This window comes from Asparagus officinalis, chromosome 1 (genome assembly GCF_001876935.1).
Source record: "Asparagus officinalis chromosome 1, Aspof.V1, whole genome shotgun sequence".
Lineage (NCBI taxonomy): Eukaryota > Viridiplantae > Streptophyta > Magnoliopsida > Asparagales > Asparagaceae > Asparagus > Asparagus officinalis.
Genome location: NC_033794.1, coordinates 103,165,302 through 103,176,938, shown reverse-complemented (window position 1 = coordinate 103,176,938; position 11,637 = coordinate 103,165,302). Strand labels below are relative to the sequence as shown.

The following is an 11,637-nucleotide window of genomic DNA, read 5'->3' as shown; positions in this document are numbered from 1 at the left end:
TCACGAACTAGGGTTTCATCGAGGACTCACCGTATCGCGATTGAAGAGCAGATTGATGGCGCTTCGATGCAGCAGACAATCGAGTCCAAGAATCGGGTTCCATCGATTGAATCGCTTCCGAGATCGAACAAATCGAAGGTCAAACCCTAATTATATATTACTAGAAAAATTACAGTTTTTTTAGAAATAATTTATTGGGAAAATGGGGGAAGAAGGGGATGAGTGATAAAAGCCAGAGATAAATAGAAAGGAGGTAAGGGGACAGAACCACCGACCGCGGTGGGTCAGCACTCTCACGGATCTCAAACTACCCATATATTTTGGTCACCAGAACCTTCGTGATCGCCAGCGCTATATTTTTGAGAGATCTCTACAATCAAATTCCACATTCTTTACAACAATTTCCAGTTATCTCAGTGATTCATGGGATCAAAGCATCTAAATCCAGGTATACCTACATCAATTCCGTCATGTTAATACCTCATCTTCTTAATTTTCAAATTTTAATTCCTCATATTTACTTCTTTAAGTCTCTTATCAAATTTCATATTCTAATCCATAAATTTCAATTAAATTTCCTCAAATTATATCTTTTAATCTTTATCCTTAAATTAGTAATAATCAAATTTCCTATTTTAATTTCTGATTAGATTTCATAATTTAATTTCTACTCAATGTTGCAATCTATTTCAAATTTTTTTTATTACATAATCATATTTCATCTTATGATCCTTAAATTAATACGCAATTTTTTTTTCATAGGTAGTTGACCGCATCAAATTTCATAAGTATGACATTTGTTTGCCCTCAGTTTTGATTGCTTTGGTTTTATTCTCTATTTTGTGGTGAGTAAGGAGTAGAGAATTGTCCCTACCAAGCAATACGAATCTCTTATGAATTTATAGCATGCAGTGTATTTGCGATATTAAATTTTTTACTGTGAATGCTTTAGATGTCATACATTACATGGACTGTAGTGGTTTGCCATTTAATTGTATGGATTAGTACATTGCAGGTTATTACTAGGTGGCAAAGATCTGCTTGCAATGGTTCCTACTGGCTTGCAAAAATGCAAGAAATGTTAAGAACAAAAGTAGAAATACACAGCATGCTATAAATTCATAAGAGATTCATGTTGCTTGCTAAGGACATTTCTCTGTGCTTTACTCACCAGAAAGAAACAATAGAACCAAAGCAATCAAAACTGAGGGCAAGCAAATGATATAGTTATGATATTTATGAAATTTAAATGTTTTAGAGAGTCAAATTTTCATTTTACCTCCTTAATGAATGTGAGGTTTTAGCGGATTTCAATGATGTGTTCTGACTTGAAATTAATTACTTTAATGTCAAATTTCTCCCTTCTGTGATTGTAAATACCATGTCCAAAACTGTCAAATCTAATAAAATCCCAGTTACAACTAAGACATGTGTGTAAACATTTGTTTAAGCTTCACTTACATGACCACAAAGACTAAACATTTGTCATTGCATTTGAATTTTGGAATAACATGAGGTAGCTGTTTAATTTGAGATGTCGTGATTGATTTTGTCTGTTGTCTTAGTATATTCTTATGGCAAGTAATTTGCGAGTCTTTGTGGTCTATGTAATTATGAGACTTTAAACGCTATCATGGATCTACCATTATGTATACAAATATATGCAGTTGAGCCATATGGTGTCAGACAATTGGTAAGTATGTTTTCGTAGAATTGGAAATTAGATTGTACAAGTATATTAGCTTTTGAATAATTAAGAACATCCTGAGCTAGATCCAGTCCTTTTGGTTTCATTTTCTTCTATTTGATCTACTTTTACATAAAGAATATTTCATTTGTGCAATGGATATTGAAGAAAGGATAAATAAGTTGTTTGTTATTTTTTGTATTATGCTTAAGAATGTCAATGGATTAAAATAAATTAACATAGATTAGTTTTTAATTTTGTTCTTTTTAATTTATTTGAACCGAAAGTTATGTAAGTTGTGTTGCTCTTATCACACAAAAATTCAGTGTATACTGAGTTTTATTTGTTATGCTCATTTATCATTTTTAACAATGTTCAAATATATCATTTATTATGTTTAACATGATACCAAGATCATTTACTATGTTTAACAATGTTAGTTTATAAAAAATCAAACATACCTTTGGTTAAATTATATTCATTTATAAGCCAAACACTGGAATTATTTAAACAATACTAAATGAACTAATGAATCAAACTTGATCGCATATAAATTTCAAGTACTAAATGAACTACTTTGGAGGTAATGATCAAAATGATGAAGCAAAGTTTAGGAACCCCAAATTTGTGTCCTTGCTGAACCACTTGAGATTCTACCTCCCAGAAATACATCCTTCTCTTGAAAAAGTAGTGCTTCTCGATGATGATGTTGTTGTCCAAAAGGATTTAACTGTTCTGTTTTCGCTAGATTTGCATGGTAATGTGAATGGAGCTGTAGAGACTTGCCTTGAAGGATTTCATCGGTTCTACAGGTATCTTAATTTCTCAGATACGAGGATTAGCGCTAAGTTTGATCCTCAAGCTTGTGGATGGGCAATCGGGATGAATATTTTCGATCTGATAGCATGGAAGAGAGCTAATGTAACATCTCGATATCACAACTGGCAAGAGCAGAATGCTGACAGAATGCTTTGGAAAACTGGCACGCTTCCCGCTGGGCTTCTAACATTCTATGGTTTAGTCGAGCCATTGGATAGAAGATGCATGTGCTTGGTTTAGGCTATGACTTGGAGATTGATGATAGATTAATAGAGAGTGCTGCAGTTGTGCACTTCAATGGGAATATGAAGCCATGGCTGAAGTTGGCAATCAGCAGGTATAGGCATTTGTGGGAACGGTATGTGAATTTTGCACATCCATACCTCAAAGATTGTTTTATGCACTGAAGCAATGCGATTTTTCTTTGCTTCGTTCATGTTTTTGTTTAGAGTGCTAAAATTTTAGATTTAGATTTATTATATCTTATTTCCCCCATTGTTATCACAATTTCTCTTTTGTAAGTGTCGGGGAAAAAAAAGAAATGGTATGTATACAATGAAATAGTGTCCGGTTTGTTGGATCATATGGTTCCGGGGTAATTCATTTTGGAGGATATTACAATAATTTTTGAGATAGGAAATATAATGCCTTTTGAGTCGTGGTAATTCTGTAATATTTTTCTTTTCTTTTCTTTGAGACAAAGGAAATTCTGTAATTGAGTTAAGGTTTTGGAATGTGATTGTATATCAGAGAATTTTACAAATATCATCGGTGTTTTTTCTTGAAGTATTGTGAGAGTGAGGCTCCTTGCTTGGGTAACGCTATTTATAATCTTTATTTGATCTATACTATGCATTTTGCTGTGAAAAATTGGTAAAACTTAAAAACAACATATCTTTGTTAAGAAGATAAATGTTATGTAGTTTTCGTGCCTTAAGCTGTACGGATACTTTACTTGAATTCCTGAAATGAGGTTGTTCCTTGCTCTGAAGGCTTCGCTGCTAGAGAACCAGATGGGGATAAATAATCAGCAGTACCAAATGTAAATATGCCTCGGATTTTTCTTTCTTTCATTTGTGTGATGAAGGGACATTCATCATATCGTTGTTCTTTCATACTAATTAGGAGCAGGAACAAGCTATTATATCCTTGAAATCCGATATCGAATAATAAAAAAACAAATAGTACCCATATACTTCATATCTAAAGCAAAATATTTTATTTTGGTAACATGTTTACTATTTTCAGAAAATCTTTTAGAAACCGTGCTTTGCACGGGTTTAAATACTAGTAAATAAGAAATTCATACTCATAATATTTCTCCCCTTTTGACAACATCAAAAAGGGGAAAACAAAAGAATAAAGAGAGTGAAAGCTTCCCCTACAAATAAACACGGGTGAGTATAAAATAAGTATAGGGATTGCTCTCCCTATCAAAATGCCTTAATGAATATATGCAATGAATACTAATGCATACATATGTGAGCAAACATAGATATAGAAAAACATGCTAGGTATAACTCACATACAAAAAGATAATAAGAGCACATATTGATATATCATTATGAAATAATGTCTCATTATACAAACATAAAAGTCATGTATAAAAGTAGATTATGAAACCAAAAAAAAAAAAGAACATGAGAATCATGTAAAATGTTTTCAAATGAAAAAAAATCACTCAAATGAAATCATAAATCAAATGAAATCCATAAAAGTAAACCATATAAAGCAAGAGAGGAAATACATCAAGCTCTTGAGCTTGTTCTAACCCATATAAAAATTTGTAGCACCTGGTAAACAAGATTTGGGAATAAACACCTAATAAACCTGGGGGGGCCCGGGGGGTTATATAAACACAAAGCTCTCATCAAAACAAAGTATATATATAAAAATATGTTTGATCAAGAAAGCAACTTTTCTTTGAAAATTTTGATCAAACCATATAAAGAATACATTATAAAGCACAAATAGATGATCCATAAGCACAAACACATAAAAGTTATCATATAAGTGATTTACAATGAATCTAAAACTGCATATCAAACCAAACTCTCCATAGTTCAAATTAAGATTTTGAAACATACAAGAATCATGAACTATGGATTTGAAAAACTAAAAAAACTTCTTTAAGAACATGAAACAAAAAAATTTGTTCTTAAAGATCAAACAAATTTTGGTACACAATTACTCTTGATACCTAAGAGTCTAGGGACATGACCCCTATCATTTAAGCTCAATGCTTTAGGGTTATGAACCCTTTCGGGCTCATTTAATAAACGGACACGGTCATAACAAAAATCACTCAAATGACCCTTTCGATTGTAATATGTGCAATGAAAGCGACATATTTGTTTTTGTTGACCACATGTGTATGCACGGGAAACATTTGCAAACATGGATGGTCTTTTAAAATTATTTTGCAAATGTGAAACACTCTTTAAATCAAAACAAAATTTGGCTAAATGATCGTAAGGGAAGTTTCTATATTTTGGAGAACCACTAGGATCATAGCCTAAACAAGATGCACTATTCATATCCATAATATCTATATGTATGCAAGCAAGATAACAATAAATCTCAAAACTAGATTAGCATAAAAAGATAACTTGGATCTTTAACTCAAGGCGATTAAACCTTAAATAAAAGAGCACCAAGCTTTGATATCAATTGAAAGTGCTCAGATACCAATTGAAAGCACCCTAATACCACTAGGAAGGAAACCTAGAGGGGGTTGAATAGGGTTTATGCTAATCTAATCCGATTTATATCAAATTAAAACTAATTAACAAATATCCTAGCAAGAATGATATGCAATAATTATATGCAAGGATAAACAATATAAACAAGGGTGAAACAAGATAAACAAAAGATACAATTGTGATAGGGTAATATAAACAATGCAAACACACAATATAATCACAGAGTTTGGACCTTCTGCCCTACGTCTCCACTCCCCACTCCCGAGGAGAAATCCACTATCACACCGATTTTCAATGATCAACCGAAAACGTTTACACCACACAATATCGGTTTTCAACGCTCACCGATCAACGTTCACAATCTCACAATGTAACTACACAAATCCTAACTCAAGTGTTGGCCTTTCACGTGTCTCCCTCAAGTTCTCGGAATTATGACCCACCCTCTAGGCATTACCTCCGACCACACTCCTCTTGAGACCGACCACATCTCTCACATCTACACTCCTCTTAGTGTATTTGTGCAATACAAAGTGAATCCTCATAATTAAGCTCGCTAACAACAAATGATTTGTTCTCTAAACAAGGTGAGAATACAATATAAGCTCACTCTCTAAGTCACTAACCCACAACCCCAAATTATACTATGTATGTAAATACAATAAGCTCAATGTGGGTGTGGGTGTAACAAAGAGATTAAATAAGACAAACTAAACTCAATATAAATCTAGCTTATGGAAATTATAAACAAAACAATAAATAGCTAGAATGAGTTTAGAAAAACTTCTCTATGATGACAAGAGAGAGAGGAGATGAGTTAAATGTCCAAACACAATTGATGATCTCCTCAAGCCCTTGTGAAAATTTCTTCACAAAACTAATCTTGTAAACACTCACAAGTAAAAAATGAGGCATCCTAGACGGAAAATTCTGACTAGAAAAATCAGAATTCCGTCTAAGATGAGTATCCTAGACGGAATTCCGTCTAGAATACGCGTCTAGGAAGTTTCCGTCTAGGATTTCTAGAAGGAAATTCCGTCTAGAATACATCCTAGACGGATTATTCTAAACGGAATTCAAAACCGTCTAGAATACATCCTAGACGGAATTTCCATCTAGGATATCCATCCTAGATGGAAAAAATTTCCGTCTAGGATATCCATCCTAGATGGAAAAAATTTCCGTCTAGGATGGATATCTTAGATGAAAATTCTGTCTAGGATACTCATCCTAGACGGAAATTCCGTCTAGGAGGCTTATTTTATTTTTTTTAAAAGCATCCTAGACAGAATTTTGAGCATCCTAGATGAAAATTCCGTCTAGGATGCTATACTACAGTATTTTTTTTTGTTTTTTGCAGAATTTACTTTAGGTTCATATACACAATATTGAACAACAAAAAATTATATTCATGTCCAACACAATCTAATTATATTCTAATATCAAATCTAATTATATTCAAATAATATATTTACCAAAATAATAGAGAGATACATAAATTGTTTACAAACTTTTACATAAATTATTTACAATGGCTATGAAATTACCGAGGAGTATTCATGCGGATGACGAGCTTCTCGTATTCATCCAAAGAAGCAGGCCGCTCCATTTTTGGCTTTCTTCAACCTCTCGTTCTGCAAACTAAACTGCTCACGATCTCTCGTTCTGATTAATATCTGGAGAAAAATGACAATAAGTCCAGAAATCCCACCAAAGTTTCGTCATCGGTCCTCAGGCTTCAGTGAAATCGCCTCGCTTTGGTCTTGTTTAGATCTCTCGTTCTAAAACCAGCTTTGTGAAATCCACTCTTCCTAGATGTTCTGAAACTCTAAAGTGAACCACAAGTTTTTTATGTATGTGCACAACACCAGATTTCAAAAATAATTTAAACAGAACTGATTGCCAAAGAATTAGCACTGAGTTCTAAGGAAACATAAGTTCTTACGCACACACGCACAAGAGTAGGAGCGTGAAGAGAAGGCTATAAACAGCTGCGAAAACAATTCACAAGATGTAAAATAAAATCAAATGAAACACCTCATTAACTTCTCACCTCTGAGATCACCTCCATCCAATACCCCTTAGATGGACAAAGAAAAGACCGGGCATTTTCACAAGCACCAAGCACGCACAATTGGCATGCAAATATCCAAAAAAATCAAGCACTACACAACCAAAGCAGACTCTACAAGATAGCCACACTAGCAGTTTACCAAGCACGCATAAATTTTGCACATAAGCAATCAGATCAACACAAAAAAAGCACGCGCTCAACGGAAGAGAGAGGGAGATCAAATACCACAAGATGGAATTGTTCTTGATGAGGCTGTCGGGGACTCTCTTGTTAAGATCCCTCAAGATCTCTTCAAGAGGTCGAGTAAGTCTCCTGCGGCCTTGTAGTGCGGGTCGTCTGCTCGGCTTTTCACGCTGGGCCTAGAAGCGCCTGACCTACATCGGCGCCTACGACTCCGACACGTGCCCCCCTTGCACACCACCGAGGAGTTTGCCCCGATCCCCCCGCCTCTATCGCTGCAATCCTCACCATCTACGAGCCCGACCTCGTGAACCCTAGGTACCCCCTCAGCCCCGCGGCTACCAGATGAACCCTCGTGGCTCGTCAAAGCGCGTCACCTACGAGCAAACCCACGGCAACTGCCCCCCCCCCCCACCTACATCTTCTACGCCGACCATGACCACAAAGAGATCATCTTGGCCATCCGAGGAGGTGGGGGGGGACGCCCGCGGCGGTCGGCGGCAGGGATTTTGTTGGTGATGATGTCTCAGATGATCGAAGATGAGGGGGAGAGCTTGAAGTTGAGGATTGAGGGGGTTCCTGAAATTGAAGGATGGGGGAGGGGGTTGGGGGGTTCCTAAAATTTTTTATTTTGGGGGAAAGAAATTTTCGATTTTGGGGGGAAAGGAGGGCGGGAGGAGTTTTAATGGACCAATTTTTTTTAAATGGTCTAAGTATCCTAGACGGAAATTTTCGTCAAGGACACATCCTAGACAAAAATTCCCGTCTAGGATACTTGATAAATTTTTAAAAAAAATAAAAAAATAAACCGTCTACTTTGCTATCTTAGACGGACATTTCCGTCTAGCATGTTTTATCCTAGACGGATTACTCTAGACGAAAATTTTCCGTCTAGTTTAGCAAACTAGATGAAAAAAATTCTGTCTAGAATAATCCATCTAGGATACGTTATTTTCTACTAGTGACTCTTTTAAACAAACACAAAACACCCTTAAACTTATTTAAACAATTATCTTGTATAGTTTAGAAGTATGAGGGCATGGGGTATTTATAGACTTATGAAACAACCCCAAAAACCATTAAAAATCCAAGAAAAAATTATAAAAAGATAAAATCTGGAAAGCTAGCCATTATAGGCTAAAAACATGTCATTAGTCGACTAATGATGTCATTAGTTGACTGATGAAGTCGACCGTTGAACAGTTTTGGCAGATTCTAAAATTTTTATGTATCTGGGTTTGTAAAATCAATTGAAAATAGTAAATCAACTCCAAAAATTATGAAAATTTGAGGGAAGTTTCTAAACATGATGATAAACAAGTTAGAGAAATAATTTCTTACATATCACTTCCTATTTGTGTGAAATAATTATTTGAACATAGATATTATAGTTTTTGAAAAACTACTAAAAACTTATTTTTGTAAATTCAATTGAAAATAACAAAACAACTCTAAAAATAATAAAAATTGGGAAAATATTTGTATATATGAATATAAATATGTAAATGAAGAAATTTTTTAAATTTCATTTCCCGATTGTGAAAACTCATCTATTTTACAAAAACATGCACGAACATGAACTTATTAAAACTTGATTTTGATAAAACTAGTTTAAACAAGTTTGAAAATTCTTTTAAATGGATTAATAGACTTTTTAAAAGATGTAAACTAGTTATATTAAGTCAATAATCTTAAAACACGTTATGATCTCAAATGGATGTATAATAGTCAATAAATCAAGAAAATGTGTACGTGCACCATTTGAGCTTAAAGCATAAGCATACAAAACATAAACCTAAACTAATATACCCAAGGCAATTGATCTTCATGAAGCTCGTCTTGATTGTGGATGAAGCTTAAACTTGGACTTGACTTGAATGTATTGGCTTCACTCCGATATTCCGTCAACCTCCTTTTGATATCATCGTGAGGGCGCAATCCAACCAACCTCTAACATGTTGTTTACCTAAAATAAATATAAAACACAAATACTAGACAAACAACATTAGTTATAATTTGTTTGTTAATCATCATCAAAATAAAAGGACCCAACAATTTCCCCATTTTTTATGATGATAAATAATTTACAAAAAGAGATATATGCATGAGAGGAAATGAATATACAAATTATAATTATCATACATATAAACAAGAAATTCATACTCATAATATTTCACCCCCTTTGACAACATCAAAAAGGGGAAAATAAAAGAATAAAGAGAGTGAAAGCTCCCCCTATAAATAAGCATGGATAAATAAGTATAGAGATTGCTCGCCCTATCAAAATGTCCTAATAAATATTATTGGCCTTCTTGTTTTGATGATGATTTAACAAATAATTTACATCTAATATTTTTTATCTAGTGTTTGTGTTTTATATTTATTCTAGGCAAACAATATGTTGGAGGATGGATGGAATTGCGCTTCAACGATGATATCCAATGGAGGTTGGTGGAATAGTGGTTGAAGCCTACACAATTCAAGTTAAAGATCCAAGTTCAAGCTTCATCCATAAGTGTCCAAGTTGAGCTCATTGAAGACCTTCATCAAGCTTGAGTAATTTAGTTTAGGAGTTTATATTATGTGTGTTAGTACTTTAAGCTCAATCATATACACACATACACGTTTTGGTTTTCTATATATATAGTTATATATATACATATATGTTTTGGTTTGATAGTTTTCAAAAAATACATTTCTTGTTTCATAATTATATGCATATATATATGATTTCATCAATATCAATTTTATTTAGTTCAATGAAATCATGTTTTAGTGCATTATATGTGTATTTTGATAAAATAATATATTCATTGTTTATAGACCTTATAACAATAGTTTACATCTTTCTTCAAGTCTATACAATCATTTTGTGAAGTTTCAAAATATGGTTTAGGCAAAATGTCAAAATTCATATGTTTACATTTCTATGTTTTGGACCTCCTTACAAAATAATGATATTTTACATTTGGGAAGTCTTTTTTGAAAACCAGTTTCTGTAGCATGTTTATTATCATGTCTATAATTATTTTCCAAAGTTTTACATTTTTCTGAATTTATTTGATATTATTAAACCCTGTTTTATGTTGACATGTACTGTTTAAAACAGGCTGTGTGCATGTCATGAGTCGACTCATGAACAGTGTTGAGTCGACTTATAAACTGTTGTGTAGTTTAAATTTTGGTTCTGAAAACGACTCATAACATCATGAGTTGACCCATCAGGTTGAGTCGACTCATGCCTGTCATAAGTCGACTCATGAAGTGTGCTGGAAAACTAGTTTTGTTTCTGCTGAGTCGACCCATGAATTCATGAGTCGACCCATGCATGATGAGTCGACTCATGAATTTTATGAGTCGACCCACAAGTTGTTTTTAGCCTGTAACGACTAGTTATGAGTCGACTCTTGAACAGTGATGAGTCGACCCATAACATTGTAACGACTATATTTGTACAGAATCAGATTTCTGATTCTTGGGCTTTTTGGTCTTTTCCATTGGGGTTTTTGGCTGAGGTTTTGGGTGGCTATATATACCCCATTGCTCTCATTCTTTAAGCCATCTAAGAAATGTTTTAACAAATTTTTAACAAGGGTTTAAGTGTTGTTTAAGTTTGTTTAAGAAGCTTTTAAGCATTTGAGAGTTTGAGTTTGTAAAATCAATTTCACAAGAGCTTAAGGAGAACATCTATTGGTGTTTGAGCATCCAACCCTTCTCCTTCCACTCTTGATCTATTGAGAATTTTTCTAAACTCAATCTAGCTTTATATTTTATATTGTTTGATTATCATTTTATTAAGCTAGTGTTCATATTAAGTTTAGTTGATTTTATTTTCTCTTTGTTTACACACACACAACCATTGAGCTTATTGTATTTACATTCATAGTAAAATTGGGTTATGGGATTGTGTAACTTAGTGAGTGAGCTTATAATTCGTTCTCATCCATTGTAGAGAACAAATACTTTATATTGTACTTATTATGAGATTCACTTTGTAATACACTTGTACACCGAGAGAAGTGTGTGACGAAAGTCATGGATCGTCCAAAGAGGAGTAGCATCGATTGACGAACCTAGAAAGAGGTTGTATCCGAGCACTTGAGGAAGACACATCTAGTTCAACACTTGAGAGGGTGTAGAGTGGGATTACAAGAGTGTGTTAGTTATAGAGTTTC

The 11,637-nt window shown here is 33.9% G+C and overlaps 1 protein-coding gene and 1 long non-coding RNA gene across 2 annotated transcripts; one reads left to right on the top strand and one right to left on the bottom strand.

The window, feature by feature from the left end:
• Positions 2,255–3,044, top strand: LOC109838472 (probable galacturonosyltransferase 11). Its single transcript, XM_020406917.1, is given in 2 exon segments — positions 2,255–2,723; positions 2,726–3,044. Coding segments are annotated over 2 exon segments (657 nt in total). The 3' UTR covers positions 2,914–3,044.
• On the bottom strand, positions 6,661–7,597 carry LOC109828824. The gene is made up of 2 exons (XR_002243860.1): positions 7,508–7,597; positions 6,661–7,036 (listed from the first exon to the last, which is right to left on the bottom strand). It is a non-coding gene; the product is annotated as an uncharacterized LOC109828824 (long non-coding RNA).